This window comes from Nerophis ophidion, linkage group LG18 (assembly GCF_033978795.1).
Source record: "Nerophis ophidion isolate RoL-2023_Sa linkage group LG18, RoL_Noph_v1.0, whole genome shotgun sequence".
Lineage (NCBI taxonomy): Eukaryota > Metazoa > Chordata > Actinopteri > Syngnathiformes > Syngnathidae > Nerophis > Nerophis ophidion.
In genome coordinates, this window is record NC_084628.1 from 4,868,002 (window position 1) to 4,886,631 (window position 18,630).

General features: G+C 34.8%; 1 protein-coding gene across 2 annotated transcripts; it reads left to right on the forward strand.

Annotated features, from left to right (window-relative positions):
- The first annotated feature begins 1,339 nt into the window (after window positions 1-1,339).
- LOC133537513 (uncharacterized) lies at window positions 1,340-16,471 on the forward strand. Of its 2 annotated transcripts, XR_009802709.1 has the most exons (4): window positions 1,340-3,222; window positions 12,440-12,849; window positions 12,956-13,246; window positions 15,423-16,471. XR_009802709.1 is itself a non-coding variant. In XM_061878588.1 (3 exons), exons 1-3 carry the CDS (start codon window positions 3,158-3,160, stop codon window positions 13,174-13,176), a joined length of 696 nt encoding a protein of 231 aa, XP_061734572.1. In that variant the 5' UTR covers window positions 1,340-3,157; the 3' UTR covers window positions 13,177-13,794. The 2 variants fall into 2 exon arrangements, 1 of the variants encoding a protein (XP_061734572.1); XM_061878588.1 differs by lacking the exon at window positions 15,423-16,471 and having other exon boundaries at window positions 12,956-13,794.
- Window positions 16,472-18,630: the final 2,159 nt, after the last annotated feature.

Genomic DNA, 18,630 nt, shown 5'->3' on the forward strand with positions numbered 1-18,630 from the left:
TGACATCATTTTTATGCACTGAAATTTTTTACACTGAATTTTTTTCAAGCTGAATTTTTTTACATTGAATTTTTTTACACAGAATTTTTTTTATGCTGAATTTTTATACCCTAAAACTTTATACACAACACTTTTATACGCCGAAATTGTTTTCACTGAATTTTTATGCACTGAAATTTTTTACACTCAATTTCTACACAGAATTTTTTTTGCACTGAATTTTTTTCACATTCGTTTTTTCACACTGATTTTTTTTACGCTGAATTTTTATACACCAAATTTTTATACACAGAATTTTTTACGCTGAAATTTTTCACACCTAATTTTCTTTACGCTGAAATCATACACTAAATTTTTATATACTGATTTTTTTTACATTAAATATTTATACACTGAATTTATTTACAAATACTTTTTTTACACTTAATTTTTATACATTGCATTTTTTTTACACTGAATTTTTACACACTGACTTTTTATTCACTAAAATTTTTTACACTAAATTTTTATCAAGCTGAATTTTTTTACACTGAATTTTTTTTATGCTGAATTTTTACACCCTGAATTTTTATAACACAACACTTTTATACGCTGACATTTTTTTCACTGAATTTTTATGCACTGAAATTATTTACAGTCAATTTTTACACACAGAATTTTTTTTTGCACTGAATTTTTTTCACATTTATTTTTTTACACTGATTTTTTTTACGCTGAATTTTTATACACCAAAATTTTATACGCTGAAATTTTTACTATGAGTATTTATAGACAAAGCATTTTTTACGCTGACATTTTTCACACCTAATTTTCTTTACGCAGAAATCATACACTAAATTTTTATATACTGATATTTTTTACATCAAATATTTATACACTGAATTTCTTTACAAATACTTTTTTTTACATTGCATTTTTTTACACACTGAATTTTTGTGCACTGAAATTTTTACCACTGAATTGTTTTACGCTGAATTTTTTGCACTGATTTTTTTTATGTTGAATATTTTTACACTGAATTTTTTTGACGCTACTTTTTTATACTCTGAATTTTAATACACTGAATTTTTTTACACCAATTTTTTGTACTGAATTTTTTTACACTGAATTTTTATACATTGCATTTTTTTACACTGAATATATAATTCTTTGTTGATTGAGTACAAAAAAATGCAGATGATTGTGTGTGTGTTGATGTCATTACATCATGTGTCCACAGGGGGCAGTGTAGTGTTGGTCACACACGCACAGGTGTGGGGGATTACAGGTATTAGCTGGGAGTTCATGTGTTTGCTTTTGTGTTTGCTTTACAAGGGAAAAAAAAGCTCCATCTCCCTGGAAAAGAAGGAAAGAAGGGAAGAATAATGTGGATTTATTGAGGAGAAAGAGAAGTAAATATTTGGTGGCGTTTAAGAAGTGTTTGTGTTCCACCTGCATGACAAGATGAGGACTTTTTTTAAGGCAGCACTTCCAACAAGAAGAAGATGAGGACATGTTTGAGGCAGCACTTCCAACAAGAAGAAGAAGATGAGGACATGTTTGAGGCAGCACTTCCAACAAGAAGAAGATGAGGACATGTTTGAGGCAGCACTTCCAACAAGAAGAAGATGAGGACATGTTTGAGGCAGCACTTCCAACAAGAAGAAGATGAGGACATGTTTGAGGCAGCACTTCCAACAAGAAGAAGATGAGGACATGTTTGAGGCAGCACTTCCAACAAGAAGAAGATGAGGACATGTTTGAGGCAGCACTTCCAACAAGAAGAAGATGAGGACATGTTTGAGGCAGCACTTCCAACAAGAAGAAGATGAGGACATGTTTGAGGCAGCACTTCCAACAAGAAGAAGATGAGGACATGTTTGAGGCAGCACTTCCAACAAGAAGAAGAAGATGAGGACATGTTTGAGGCAGCACTTCCAACAAGAAGAAGAAGATGAGGACATGTTTGAGGCAGCACTTCCAACAAGAAGAAGATGAGGACATGTTTGAGGCAGCACTTCCAACAAGAAGAAGATGAGGACATGTTTAAGGCAGCACTTCCAACAAGAAGAAGAAGATGAGGACATGTTTGAGGCAGCACTTCCAACAACAAGAAGAAGATGAGGACATGTTTGAGGCAGCACTTCCAACAAGAAGAAGATGAGGACATTTTTGAGGCAGCACTTCCAACAAGAAGAAGATGAGGACATGTTTGAGGCAGCACTTCCAACAAGAAGAAGAAGATGAGGACATGTTTGAGGCAGCACTTCCAACAAGAAGAAGATGAGGACATGTTTGAGGCAGCACTTCCAACAAGAAGAAGATGAGGACATGTTTGAGGCAGCACTTCCAACAAGAAGAAGATGAGGACATGTTTAAGGCAGCACTTACAACAAGAAGAAGATGAGGACATGTTTGAGGCAGCACTTCCAACAAGAAGAAGATGAGGACATGTTTGAGGCAGCACTTCCAACAAGAAGAAGATGAGGACATGTTTAAGGCAGCACTTCCAACAAGAAGAAGAAGATGAGGACATGTTTGAGGCAGCACTTCCAACAAGAAGAAGATGAGGACATGTTTGAGGCAGCACTTCCAACAAGAAGAAGATGAGGACATGTTTGAGGCAGCACTTCCAACAAGAAGAAGAAGATGAGGACATGTTTGAGGCAGCACTTCCAACAAGAAGAAGATGAGGACATGTTTGAGGCAGCACTTCCAACAAGAAGAAGATGAGGACATGTTTAAGGCAGCACTTCCAACAAGAAGAAGAAGATGAGGACATGTTTGAGGCAGCACTTCCAACAACAAGAAGAAGATGAGGACATGTTTGAGGCAGCACTTCCAACAAGAAGAAGATGAGGACATTTTTGAGGCAGCACTTCCAACAAGAAGAAGATGAGGACATGTTTGAGGCAGCACTTCCAACAAGAAGAAGATGAGGACATGTTTGAGGCAGCACTTCCAACAAGAAGAAGAAGATGAGGACATGTTTGAGGCAGCACTTCCAACAAGAAGAAGATGAGGACATGTTTGAGGCAGCACTTCCAACAAGAAGAAGATGAGGACATGTTTGAGGCAGCACTTCCAAGAAGAAGAAGATGAGGACATGTTTGAGGCAGCACTTCCAACAAGAAGAAGATGAGGACATGTTTGAGGCAGCACTTCCAACAAGAAGAAGATGAGGACATGTTTGAGGCAGCACTTCCAACAAGAAGAAGGACTAGAAGTGACGTCATACCTGAGGTGAGTGCAAACTGTGAAAGAGGTGACTTGTCTTAAAGCGACAGTACACCCGTTTAAATGAGTGACATGCAATGAAAGATGTCTCGGAGACAAGAAGAAGGACAACTAGTCTTAAAGGAATAATATTCATGGCTGAAAAACTGCAAAAGAAGAGACAAAATAATCTAAATGTTGAATAAATCTGAACACATTTAAATAATGAGTTAAATGTGTCATTAATTATTGTTATTAAATAAATTGTATCATAGGAAACATTAATTTATTTAATTATGAATTACAATTTAATGATTTATTTATGTAATGATTTAAGAAATTATTGATTTAATTATTTAATGGTTGAAGTAATGATTAAATTATGGTTTTAATATTTAATGATACAAATAATGATTAATTTAATGTGATATGTATTTTCACAATTTAATTAATTATTTAATGATTTAATGGTGTAATATTTAATTTAATGATTCAAATTGTTTAATTTAATTATTTATTGATCAAATTAAGTATTGATTCAATGATGTCATATTTAATTTAATGAGTCAAATTATTTAATGATTCAAACATGCTTTAACTCTTTGATTAAATTAAAAATTGAAGCATATTTCACGATTTAATTTATTTATTATGATTTGGATAATTAATCATTTAATGATTCAAGTAATGATTACATTACATTTTTACATTTAATTTAATGATCAAATAATGATTATTTTAATGCGTTATGTATTTAATTTAATTTCACAATTTAATCACTTATTTTAATGATTTAAGTAAGTATTAAATATTAATATTAATTATTTAAGTATCAATATTTAATTATTTAAGTATTAATATTTAATTTATGATTCAAATACTTGTTTAATGAATACTTTGATTATTTATTGATTCATTTAAGTATTGATTCAATGATCTAATATTTAATTTAGTGAATCAAATGATTTAATGATTCAAATAATTATTTATGATTGATTTAACTATTTGATTAATTTAATATAATCTAAGCTTATTTCAATGGTTCCATTATATAATTATTTTTTAAAATAATTAATAATAATTTCGCCACACCTCCTGTGTGTGTGTGTGTGTGTGTGTGTGTGTGTGTGTGTGTGTGTGTGTGTGTGTGTGTGTGTGTGCGTGTGTGTGTGTGTGTGTGTGTGTGTGTGTGTGTGTGTGTGTGTGTGTGTGACAATCATTGGTACTTTAATTTTTTTTGTGTGTTTTTTTTTTCTCCATATAATGTGAAAGCTGTGTAATGGTTTGTGTGTTTTTGTGTGTGTTGCTGCATACAGATAATGAACTGTTATTATCCCAGGAGAAGGAATTAGACAAATGTGTACAATTTGTCACGATATTGTCTTCTCACAACATGAAATGCAATCATCCTAAATGTGAGGCAAAATCTGCCCAATTGGTTTCTTTTCTCTTTTTTTTAACAAATCTTTGTTTACATGCCAATAATATGCAAGATGTAATTATTTATTATATTAAAATAAATCAATTCCCCAAAATGCATAAAAAACAAAAGTAACTTAATCAAACAATATTACAAATTATATATATATATTATATTGATAAATGCATTCCTCCTATGCAAGTTTATGGATTGTCAATATTTGCAACCTGAAAATGATTATTTTTCTCATCAATCTTGCAAACTTTTCTCTTCAGAGATGCTAGTGTGTGTGTGTGTGTGTGTGTGTGTGTGTGTGTGTGTGTGTGTGTGTGTGTGTGTGTGTGTGTGTGTGTGCAGCACAAGTCAATTGGTTGTTGTGGCTGTGAGTTTATTTGTTGCTAATCAGACTAATGATCCCGCGGGTGTCTGCTTAAGTGTAAAACAACATTTAGAGTGCGAGCAGGAAGTGTGCACACATGATGCTACAGTTTGTGTGCAAGGAAGGGAGAAAAGAATGAAATAGATCATGATAATAATATTAATAATGATGCTAATAACAGCAGTAGTCATGTGTTGTTTATGCCAGGAAGTCAAATGTTGGCTCATAGAAACAGGAACTTAAACTAGGGCTCTCTAAACCTTTTTAGAAATCAAAGCATCTCAAACTTTTTCATTTTCAAAACCAATGTTTTTTATTTATTATTATTATTTTTTTTTGTAAGCTTCAAGGCTTCCCTCAAGTTTTGCCCCGAGGACCCAAAGGTGTCTCAGTCATTAAAGTGTTTTTTTAATGCTTAAATTCTTATCTAACGTTGGCTCCGTCAATATAAGGTTTTAATATTTTTGCTTTATGCCTTTTATGTTTTGTTCATGGAAGAAATATGCATTATATATATCACCTTGAGGGGAATATTTAATTAGTAATTCATTTTACAGGAAACACACAAAAATATGCAAAATGTTCCTCCAATATATTCAAAATGGAATATTTCATTTGAATCCCAAATCATTTTAGTGAACCAGCTACAGATCATCTTCATATATATATATATATATATATATATATATATATATATATATATATATATATATATATATATATATATATATATATATATATATATATATATATATATATATATATATATATATATATGTGTGTGTATGTATGTATGTATATGTATATATATATATATATATATATACATGTATATATATATATATGTGTGTGTATATACATGTGTATATATATGCATACATATACATATACAGTATATACATATATGCATCCATATATACATATGTATGTATATATATATGGATGTATGGCTTCCACCTGCTACCATGGGGCAGGTGCATCAGAGGCAGAAGAAACAGCTTATTTCCCAGAGCTGTCACCATGTTGAACTCTAACTTATAATAATAATAATAATAAATCAGCCCTATCCAATATCCTACAATACTACCTTTCCAGTGCAATATGTCCGACAATGATTGTTATTTATTACTTGGGTACTCTTGTCTTGTTCTGTGTATTGTACAGTATTTTGTATTCCTATAAAATGTTGTATATTGTACAGGATTGCTCATTATTTTGATTGGATAGTAGTCTGTTTATTTCAATTGTTAGTTCTTCCTTTATTACCTCTTCTTCCCATATTTGTTCTCACTACTGTACCTTATGTTGGAGTCCTTCATCTCTTTATATGCAAATAAAATGACAAAGTCCATTCTATTTTATATATATATATAAAATACACACATCTAAATCAACTTCAGATGTAATTATAGTTAGTTAATTATAGATTTTCATTCGATTGTATTTTTTGTCATTAAAACAACTTTTTGTTCAAGGGAAAACACACAAAATATTCCAAATGTTCCTCCATAAATATTTCTGAGTGGAATATCTGATGTTAAATAATTGTAGTCTAATATAATCAGAGGTGGGTAGTAACGCGCTACATTTACTCCGTTACATCTACTTGAGTAACTTTTGGGATCCATTGTACTTCTACCAGTAGTTTTTATGCAACATACTTTTACTTTTACTTGAGTATATTTATAGAGAAGAAAGGCTACTTTTACTCCAATCCATTTATCTACATTCAGCTCGCTACTCGCTACTTTTTTGGAATGGATCTGTTAATGTTTGTTTTGGTTTTTCCAAGTAGAATCTACACATGCCAGCGTTTCACCAATCACATGCAGTCACTGGTGACCTTGGACCAATCAAACAGAGCCAGGCGGTCACATGACCCGACTTAAACACCTTGAAAAACTTATTGGGGTGTTACCATTTAGTGCTCAATTGTACAAAATATGTACTGTACTGTGCTATCTAATAATAAAAGTCTCAATCAATGTTAATTTATTGTGGCTCATTGTGCCTTATTTTAATGTACTATTATTTAATACATATCATTGTTTTAGTTGCTTAAGAGATATTCCTGGCTCTGAATTTGCTTATTGCTATTTTTATGTTTTTGTGCATTACTTGTTGCCGTCATCATTAAAGGAACAGGTTACTCATCAGTTACTCAGTACTTGAGTAGTTTTTTCACAACATACTTTTTACTTTTACTCAAGTAAATATTTGAGTGACTACTCCTTACTTTTACTTGAATAATACATCTGTAAAGTAACAGTACTCTTACTTGAGTACAATTTCTGGCTCCTCTACCCACCTCTGGTTATTAACTACTATAGCTTTATGTTATTAATTGCAATAGCTTTTATGTTAACTACTATAGTTTTTTGTTATTAACTACTATAGTTTTTATGTTAACTACTATAGATTTATGTTTACTACTATAGTTTTTATGTTAATAACTACTGTAGTTTTATGTTAACTACTATAGTTTTTATGTGATTACTATAGTTTTTATGTTATTAACTACTATAGTTTTTATGTTAACTACTATAGATTTATGTTTACTACTATAGTTTTTATGTTAATAACTACTGTAGTTTTATGTTAACTACTACAGTTTTGTTATTAACTACTCTAGTTGTATTAATTGTTATAGTTTTTATGTTAACTGCTATAGTTTTAACTACTAAAGTTTTGTTTTCAACTACTATTGTTTTTATGTTAACTACTATAGTTTTTGTCAACTACTATAGTTTTATGTGAAATAATATAGTTTTATGTTAACTACTATAGTTTTGTTATTAACTAAAAGACTTTTTGAGTTAACTCCTACAAGTTTTTATGTTTACTATAGTTTTATGTTAACTAATATCGTTTTTTGTGTTAATTACTATCGTTTTTATGTTAACTACAACAATTTTATGTGATTAACTCTTATAGTTTTATGTGAACTACTATAGTTTTTATGTTATTAACTACTATAGTTTTATGTTAACTACTACAGTTTTGTTATTAACTACTCTAGTTTTATTAATTGTTATAGTTTTTATGTTAACTGCTATAGTTTTAACTACTAAAATTTTGTTTTCAACTACTATTGTTTTTATGTTAACTACTATAGTTTTTGTTAACTACTATAGTTTTATGTGAAATAATATAGTTTTATGTTAACTACTATCGTTTTTTGTGTTAATTACTATCGTTTTTATGTTAACTACAACAATTTTATGTTATTGACTACTATAGTTTTTATGTTAACTACTATAGGTTTGTTATTAACTACTAGACTTTTTAAGTTAACTCCTATAGTTTTTATGTTAACTATTACATTTTTTTATGTTAACTACTATCGTTTTTATATCAACTAATATTGTATAGTTTTGTTTTTAACTACTATAGTTTTATGTTAACTATTGTACATTTTATGTTATTAACTACTATAGTTTTTATGTTAACTACTAGAGTTTTGTTATTAACTACTAGACTTTTTAAGTTAACTCCTATAGATTTTATGTTAAATATTACATTTTTTATGTTAACTACTATCGTTTTTATATCAACTACTATTGTATAGTTTTGTTTTTAACTACTATAGTTTTATCTTAACTATTATACATTTTATGTTATTAACTACTATAGCTTGACAGTATGTTATTAATTACTATAGTTTTGTTATTAACTGTTAGTTATGCTAACGATTATAGTTTTTGTTAACTACTATAGTTCTGTGTGAAATAATATAGTTTTATGTTAACTACTATAGTTTTGTTATTAACTACTAGACATTTGAAGTTAACTCCTATAGTTTTTATGTTTACTATAGTTTTATGTTAACTACTATCGTTTCTTATGTTAATTACTATCGTTTTTATGTTAACTACAACAATTTTATGTTATTAACTACTATAGTTTTTATGTTAACTACTATAGTTTTGTTATGAAATAATCCTAAATGAAATGCAATGACTTGGTTTATATTATTGTATATACTAGGTCATAAAATCAGTGTCAGTTGAGTTGGTCCATAGATTTCCTGTAGGGAATTTTAATGTCCAGCAGATGTCAGTATTTAGTGACACAGGATCAATACAGTTTATAAATGTGTCAAAAGGCTGTGCAACGCCTCATCAACCCATCACTAACAATCACACAGGTCAGGTAATGTCAAGACTTTAATCTACACTGGACATAGGCAGTCTTCTTTACTGTCAAAGACTTTTTGACAAATCAATCAAACAAAACCCCCAGTCAAATGACAAATTCAGTATTACTTTTCAACAGACATTTATTTAATCTTGTTGTTTGTGGTCTGGACATTTGACACAGGAATTTAACTTTTCCAACCACCATCCTGAATCACGGTTTCAATCGTAGTCCATGTTAACTACCAAACCGTAACTTAAAAGGGTTGGTTGAACAACTATAAGGACTAGCAGGTCATTGTTAATGTTGCTGGTAGGCACAGTACTCATGGACTAAATTTGGGGAAATTCCTATTGAAATCAATGGGACATCCTTCAAAGTTCCACTTATTCCGTCTGATTCCAACTGTTCCAACTTCAAAATTTTCAGACTCTTCAGGAATTGTGTACTTGAGTTAAACAATGCTAAAATAATTCCGGTATTTCAGTTCATCATCAGCATTGGAGCAATCACACGCAATTCCTTCAGGAATTGCCTCATCTAGTTTTTAATGTTTAATAAAAAATAAAATAACGACAAAAAAAGAAACAACAATACAACATTTCGAAGTTTTAACCTATTCAAACCATTCCACCTTCGAACTTTCTTCAGCCGCACAATACTTTTGCTATAGTTGTAGGAAATGTCTCAAAACCTCTTCAGAAGTGCCGACAAAATCCAAAAAGGGCAGAAAATGCATATTTTTGGAAAACTTTTTTTCTCGAAAATGTCGTAAGGGGGGGGCCTTACGCAAAAATTCCCAAAAACGAACTTTCTTCAGCCGCACAATACTGGTGTTATAGTTGTAGGAAATGTTTCAAAACCTCTTCAGAAGTGCTGACAAAACCCAAAAAGGGCGGAAAATGCATATTTTTGGAAAAAAAAAATTCTTGAAAATGTCGTAAGGGGGGGCCTTACGCAAAAATTCCCAAAAACAAACTTTCTTCAGCAGCACAATACTTGTTCTATAGTTGTAGGAAATGTCTCAAAACTTCTTCAGAAGTGCCGACAAAACCCAAAAAGGGCAGAAAATGCATATTTTTAGAAAACTTTATTTCACGAAAATGTCGTAAGGGGGGGGGGGGGCCTTCCGCAAAAATCCCCAAAAACGAACTTGCTTCAGCCGCACAATACTTGTGCTATAGTTGTAGGAAATGTCTCAAAACCTCTTCAGAAGTGCCGATAAAACCCAAAAAGGGCAGAAAATGCATAATTTTGGAAAAAAGAAATTCTCGAGAATGTCGTAAGGGGGGGGGGCCTTACGCAAAAATTCCCAAAAACGAACTTGATTCAGCCGCACAATACTTGTGCTATAGCTTTTTCTGGCGACTACTCCTTCCACATTTTTCAACGCGTTTCAACTGTTCCACCGTCGAAGCTTTCTTCTGCATAAGAAGTGGAAAAAATTCTCTGTTTTCCCGAAATTCCGTTTTACCATTTGTCATTTCAACATGTTATTACTTCAATAATTCTCCACCGATTGAAAAATTGTCCAAGACATCAATAAATTTAGATTAGATACTACTTTATTTATTCCTTCAGGAGAGTAAATGCCTTGGCAGAAGACACCTCCTGCCAAAGATGCCTATACCGCAGGATTTTTAATTTTTCAAATGATCATCAAATGTTGCCGTTGACATCAGCGATGCTGTTTGGAACAGAAATGATATATTTAGTAAGTAGAAAGAAAACACAAGGAGCCCGGGCAACAGCAGCGAAGGGCTGCCCGGCATGCATGGGCTGCCCATGCATGCTGTGCCCTCCGGGCAACAGCAGCGAAGGGCTGCCCGGCATGCATGGGCTGCCCATGCATGCTGTGCCCTCCGGGCAACAGCAGCGAAGGGCTGCCCGGCATGCATGGGCTGCCCATGCATGCTGTGCCCTCCGGGCAACAGCAGCGAAGGGCTGCCCGGCCGCAGACTGGCTGCGTAGTCCTTATAGCTGTTCAACCAACCTTTTTAAGTTACGGTTGGGTAGTTAACATGGGCGCCAATTGCCTCGTACCTTGGTAGCTGTTTAGCCAACCCTTTTAAGTTACGGTTTTAAGAAGTACCAAGTGTTGAAACCGTGGGTCAGAATGGTGTGTGTGTGTAAAAGCAAAATGCCTGTGTCAGTCTCCCAGCATTGGAGCATTCGTACACAATTCCTTCAGGAATGGCCTCATTTACTTTAAATGTTTAATAAAAAAGGAAAATAACTACAAATAACGGTACAACAATACAATGTTTCCACATTTTTTAACCTATTACACCATTTTGGAAAGTCCAGGATTTTCCAAAATTCTTGCTTCTACAAAGCCTTCTTTGCAGCGACTACTCTTTTCACAGTTTTCAACATGTTACAACTTTCAGAGTCCAAGGGTTTTGCTATCAATAGAACATTGACAGTCTACTTAACTGTCTGGGCAGCATATTAAAATCACCAGTCGATGTTAAAACCAATATCGAAAGTCACATTTTAATAGAGCATTCGTCATAAAGTTTGCTTTCACAATTTTATTATCAGGGAGACTGACACGGGCATTTAGCTTTTCCACACACCATCCTGACTCACGGTTTCAACGTTTGGTACTTGTTAAAACCGTAACTTAAAATGGTTTGCTGAACTGCTATCAAGGTTCGATGCAATCGGCGCCCATGTTAACTACCCAACCGTAACTTAAAAAGGTTGGTTGAACAGCTATAACGACTATGCGGCCAGACTCCCAGGTGACTGGGCATTTCATTGCTACTGTTGCCCAGAGGGCACAGTATGCATGGGCTGCCTGCGCAATATCTAAATTCCTGGTTATTCTGAATGATATTTAGTGGGAGACCCGACAACACTGATGCATCTACAGTAAACAGTAAAAAAATTTATGATTTATTTTTTAACACTTTAATGAGTAGGACACTTTTCGATCCCCAATTATTTTAGTGTGATTTGTTTTGAAGTGTCATTGCTCCAAAAATAATAATGAATCAAAATCCAAAATGAAGGCTTCAATTATTATATCATCTCAAATATTCCACCTCAAAAAGTTATTGGATGAAAATATTGCATATTTTCTGTTTTTTCCATTTTTTCCCTAATGTTGATCTAGAGATTTAAAACATGAATAATACTGAAAACAATACTAATAATACTGAATAATGACACATTTTTCATATATTTTTTTGACCAAAACCCTAACTGAGTGGAGGCCTAAATGTATATTTTTGATACATATATTGTATTGGTTTTTCAAATCAAAAATATGAAAATGGCCCCCGCTTGCTTTGATTTTTCAGTGGAAAAAGTTTGGACACCCCTGCCATATGGTCTCCACATCAAAGGTCCATTTCCCTACGAAGACCATGCATCCTGCCCATCAACCAATGGCCTCACCAGCCAAGTTTGATCACTCTATGGAGGCTGTACACCCCTCCCATCCCCACACCGCTGGCCCATCACCAAATGTCCACACCTATGGTCCTTCACCCGGCGTACACAATAGCTTGCTACCTGAATCCACCTGAGAATAAAAAGGCAGCTTTCCTGGCACCAGACAGGAGAGATGCAGGCAACCCATCTATTGAGGACACTATCTGTTATCAACCACAGGCAGAAAAATCATGGACGCCATGTGATGGATGTAGGGAGGAGTTGGAAAAAATGTGGGCAGAAAAAGAAGGAATTGAAGAAGTCCTCTTGAAAATAGGTAAGTAGCATTCATGATGTCATTGTTTTGTTGACTTCAACTTGTGATTGGGCTTTGAACACATTTTCTCCTTCTGCTATTGTTTGTGCTCTTTTTTCCCTTTCAGATCCGGTCCAAGTCAGAGTACTTCAAACTCTCTGCGACTTGGTTGGAGACAAATACAGCGACGGCCCTCCTCAACAATCGGGCCAGCAAGAGCTCTTTCCTGAGAGCGGCGTATTCATATCATTGTTCCGCCTTGCTGCCATGAGACATGCTGCAGAGCCCAAATGTATGCCTTTATTTGGACCTCTTTTTTCTACGTGTCAAAATGCTGTCCCTTTTTGACGCCCTGGAAACAAACCTGCAGGAACACCAAAGCGCATCCTTAAGCGGAAAAAAGTGGAAGGAATCCTTAGTAAGTTTTCCCAAACAGAGGGTGTTTTCAGGCCAAAATTGGGTCACAATAATGAAATAGAAGTTCAATATGAGAAATGTTGATCCCTTTTCGATTACAGCAGACTGGAAGCATAACTGAATGTTACATCATTACAATTTGTTATCCACTCAAAACTAGCGTTATGATGAGCAATATAGTCTGATGTCCATCAACTTGAAGTGTGGTTGTGTGTATTAATGGTTTTGCGTAAATGAAGGCTTTAAAGGGCAATAAAAAAGCATTAAATGAGGCATTTAAAAAAGGGAATATGATTGTAGGACATGGCGGACAGTCAATATGTCAAACGGGAAAGGAAAATGAACTTAAGAAGGTTACAGTCGTTTCTTTTTTGAACTGCATACAAGAGGTATTGTAAGGTGGGAACACGACAAAAGCACTGCTTCAATCAAGCAAAATGAAACATCAACTTTTCCATTCTTTGGTCACTGTAGGCGTGTAGTCCTTAACTGTGACACCATGTCAGGATAATGGAGAAGCTGAGCCGACACGGAGTCGTTTATTTCAATCATCTCCACTTCAACACATATGAGCTAACTTGCCTAACATTAGCAACTGTTGTGACGCAATTCCCTCAAGTGATCTACGCTAGCCTAGGATGGACAAAAGAGGCCATTTTCACAGCAGACCACAACTATTTCATTCTCTGACATTCCCACAATAAATGAATACAAGTTCCTTCAGCTGCCGGACACTTGATACATACTTGCTGTTTACTGTAAACATTTGAAACAACAGAGAGGGTGTAAATACAAGAAATGCAATATGTTTCATTGCTATAGCTTTTTTAAAATGCATTTGATTGGCATTTTTACCAATATTATTCTGTATTTTTCTCAAATGTTTAAATCCATCATCCATTTCCAAACACATGCATCATTTGCAATCCTAGTATGATGTTCATTTATTTTTCCATAAAACCTTTGAACTATTTGAAAACAAATTGTATCCTGATTAAAAATGGTTTGTGGCTGTTATAAGTCATCATTTCAGAGAATATATATATACTTATATATATATATATATATATATACTTACAGCATGTTTCAAACAGACACAACTAAATAAATGGCTAATGGGTATATTATATTGATCATCTGATGCAGAATGGGATGTTTGTTTAGAGGCTTTAAGTGCAGTTCTCCTTTAATATTTTGGATAGTCGAACCTTTTAATGAGCGATTGTCTACGGCCACGCACACAGTCAAAACACCAGATGCTACTCCACAAAAATAAATCAATAAAAATACATTCTCCAATGAAACAGCTTTGTAATCCAATTCTAATACACTAGATAGTAACAGTTCATGTCAACTTTTCAACTCATTTACTTGTCTAATGCTTGCAACTGTGTGTATACAGATCATTGGAAGCTTTTGATGATGTAAAAAAAACAACTAAATGCAGTCGCACATGGGCATTACATTTTTTGAAGTAGCAACAAAATGGCATTAAAAAGCATTACATTTGATTTGCATTATTATTGTTATTGCATTGCATAGATTTGATACAGTAGAAGCATTTAAGTCTCACCTTAAAACTCATCTGTATACTCTAGCCTTTAAATAGACCTCCTTTTTAGACCAGTTGATCTGCCGCTTCTTTTCTTTCTCCTATGTCCCCCCCTCCACAGGGGGTCCGGTCCGATGACCATGGATGAAGTACTGGCTGTCCAGAGTCGAGACCCAGGATGGACCGCTCGCCTGTGTATCGGTTGGGGACATCTCTACGCTGCTGATCCGCTTGAGATGGTTTCCTGTGGACGGGACTCTCGCTGCTGTCTTGGATCCGCTTGAACTGAACTCTCGCGGCTGTGTTGGAGCCACTATGGATTGAACTTTCACAGTATCATGTTAGACCCGCTCCACATCCATTGCTTTCGGTCCTCTCCAAGGTTTCTCATAGTCAGCATTGTCACTGGCGTCCCACTGGATGTGAATTCTCCCTGCCCACTGGGTGTGAGTTTTCCTTGCCCTTTTGTGGGTTCTTCCGAGGATGTTGTAGTCGTAATGATTTGTGCAGTCCTTTGAGACATTTGTGATTTGGGGCTATATAAATAAACATTGATTGATTGATAGCTGTAGAAACTGATGTGGCAAAATGACGAATGGCTGATGATTATGTTCTTGCCTTGCAGCGTATGTCCTGAGATGCAGTACCCTTCCTGATTGGGACGATATTGAGGAGGTCAAGCTCAAGAAAGCTTTGGTAAACAAAAGTCAGGCCAGAGAGGGTTTGAAGTAGGCCCTTGTACCTGTCAAGTTCATTCTATGGTAGGATGTTCAATATTTTGGTCTAGGTTTGCGCAGTATATGTTGTCAAAAATGGCCCTATGATGTAGCTTTTAGTACCAGGTTATACTGTGATAATGCATATTGAGCTGTGCTGTGCCAAGCAAATTTGGCAGTGATGCAACCTCACTAACAAGCTAGCGGCTAATATCCTTTTACAGTTCAAAGTTGTTTCCAAATCAAAAAAAAATGACGCAGTACGTTACTGCTTACATAATCAGGTATATTAGTAGCTTTTGTAACCAATTTCAACATGTTTCAATGATCATTTGTGTAGCAAATGTTATATTGTTATGGCAGGAGGCTGTTCTATTGTTTACAACAGTGTTTCTTAATCCTAGGGCTGGGGCCCACTGTTTGGCTGCGAGTACCCCTTGGAAGCCGCCAATAAATATCTGTTTCTTAGCTGTGGTCCGTCCATATGGGCCGCAATGGTACTCGCTTGTAATCCACTTTAGTGTAGAAGGACTCATTCAGTGTTTATATTTCATTTGGCCCCAGACCCCTCTGTAGTGGAACATTCTGAGACCCCTCTGTGGTGGAAAAGTTGGTCGTGCCCCAAGGTTAAAAATGTTAAGAATCCCTGCTTTTCAATGTGTGATTATTTTTTGGTATGTAGACCAGTTCCAGACAGCACGGTTACAATTTTATAAATGTATTTCAGTTTTTGCTTGGAATATTTCAAAAATGGAAATGTTGTCATTTACTCACCTTCTTACTGAGATGAAGTCAAGTGTTTTTTGAACTAAGGTACCTGCTTTGCTCAACAAGGAGTTCAAAAAACTACACCTGACTTTTTCACAATAACAAAGTGAGTACTTCAGGTCAAATTCATTTATTTTTGTATTTGTTTTCTTTTCTGTATATTGTTTTCTATGTTGTCTTAAGTATTGTAAATGACAATACGTACATGATGTATGTACTAATTTACTACATTTACATTTTGTTATTTCATCTATTTTTAAATTATATTTTAAAATAAAGTGATACACCTTTCAATATTTGAGTATTTGTTTAGTGTTATTTCTAATGAAGTCAGATGAATATTTAAATTGCACTCTTAATTTGTTCTCATGATTCTCAAATTTGAGATATGATAATAAATTAAAGAGAAATAATCAAGACATGAAAAAGACATACATAAGATCTCTTTTATTGCTCACACATCTCATTTCTTTCTCTTTTGATCATCCTTCCAAATAAATGAGACATGATTGAGAACAATGGAGCTCTCGTCAGTGTATCCCACTTCTCAAATATTGCTCAAAGGGTTGTCTCAAATCAACCTCCTTTGTCTCAGTGACGTCTTGTCTCTTTTTAGCTTCTTTATTGCTCCTAAGGGTCCCTTAGGAGCAATAAAGGAGAAGCAATTGATCACAAAATGAGACAGATATGAGAAGCTCAAAATGTTCTCAAGATACGAGATTAAGCAACAGATGAGTAAGCACATTTTTGCTGTGGCCACGCTCCCTCCACCCCAGTGGACGATGGTGTGGAACAGCGCAGAGACCACCACAGTGTCTATGTTTCTTTTAGTTGTTATTCATAGCTGGATGTAGAAGTGTCTGCTTGTATCCGCTGCTTTAATGTCTTTCATGTCCTTTGTCTTCTTTGATGTTTACCTCTTACACACATGTGAGAGGGATGTGTACTATGGCTATGAGTTGTTGTTGTTTTTCCCCTTGGCCTCAGTCTGGACCCCCCTTCTTCAGGGCCCAGGTTTAGACCATTTTTTTTTTAGTATATTTTATTTTATATTAATCTTCTATTTTTTTCACCCATTCCCAACCTCATTATACTTTACAGAGCCAGGAGTCCTCGATTACATGTATGTATGGAACACAATCTTATTGTCACAAGACCCAGGGTAGACTAGGGGTTGAGTCTGCTGACTTTGAATGAAAAGTACCGAGTTCAAACCTCACTCTGGTTGATAGTATTTTTTTTTTTACCTCATCATACTTTACTAAGGCCGGGAGTCGTCGATTACATTTGTGTATGGACTAAAATCCTACCTTTACAAGACTGAAAGTAGCCCAGTGGTTAAGACTGTTGCATGAGAACAAACTGTACAGAGTCCAAACCCCACTCCGGTCAGCAGTATTTTTTCCACCTCATCTTACTCCAGTGAGTCAGGGGTCGTAGATAACATTTGTGTATGGAAAGAAATCCTCTGTTCACAGGACCAGGGATAGCCCAGTGTTTAAGACTGCTGACTCTGAATGACAGGTACTGGGTTCGAATCCCACTCATGTTGACAAAATTTAGTTTAAGCTTGTCATACTTTACTGAGCCAGGAGTCCTCGATGACATTTGTGTATAGAACACAATCTCCTCTTCACGAGACCCAGGATAGACCAGGTGTTAAGACATCTGACTCGGAATGAGAAGTACTGGGTTCAAGTCCCACTCAGGTTGACTGCATTTGGTTCTACCTCATCAAACTTTACTGGGCCATCAGTCCTCGATTACATTTGTGTATGAAAAAAAAAATATCTCATCAAGACCCAGGATAGCCCAGTGGTTAAGACTGCTGACTCTGAATGACAGGTACTGGGTTCGAATCCCACTCATGTTGACAAAATATTGTTTAAGCTTGTCATACTTTACTGAGCCAGGAGTCCTCGATTACATTTGTGTATAGAACACAATCTTGTCTTCACAAGACCCAGGATAGACCAGGGGTTAAGACATCTGACTCGGAATGAAAGGTACTGGGTTCAAATCCCACTCAGGTTGACTGTATTTTGTTCTACCTCATCAAACTTTACTGGGCCATCAGTCCTCGATTACATTTGTATATGAAAATAAAGTGTCTCATCAAGACCCAGGATAGCCCAGTGTTTAAGACTGCTGACTCTGAATGACAGGTACTGGGTTCGAATCCCACTTATGTTGACAAAATTTAGTTTAAGATTGTCATACTTTACTGAGCCAGGAGTCCTCGATTACATTTGTGTATAGAACACAATCTTCTCTCCACAAGACCCAGGATAGACCAGGGGTTAAGACATCTGACTCGGAATGAAAAGTACTGGGTTCAAGTCCCACTCA

Excerpts from the sequence above, each read along its gene's own strand:
- LOC133537513 (XM_061878588.1), top strand. The coding sequence starts at position 3,158 with ATGAGGACATGTTTGAGGCAGCACTTCCAACAAGAAGAAGGACTAGAA. Across the intron at positions 3,223-12,439 it reads GAAGTGACGTCATACCTGAG|TGGAAAAAGTTTGGACACCC; the intron begins GTGAGTGCAAAC and ends TTGATTTTTCAG. Across the intron at positions 12,850-12,955 it reads AGAAGTCCTCTTGAAAATAG|ATCCGGTCCAAGTCAGAGTA; the intron begins GTAAGTAGCATT and ends TTTCCCTTTCAG.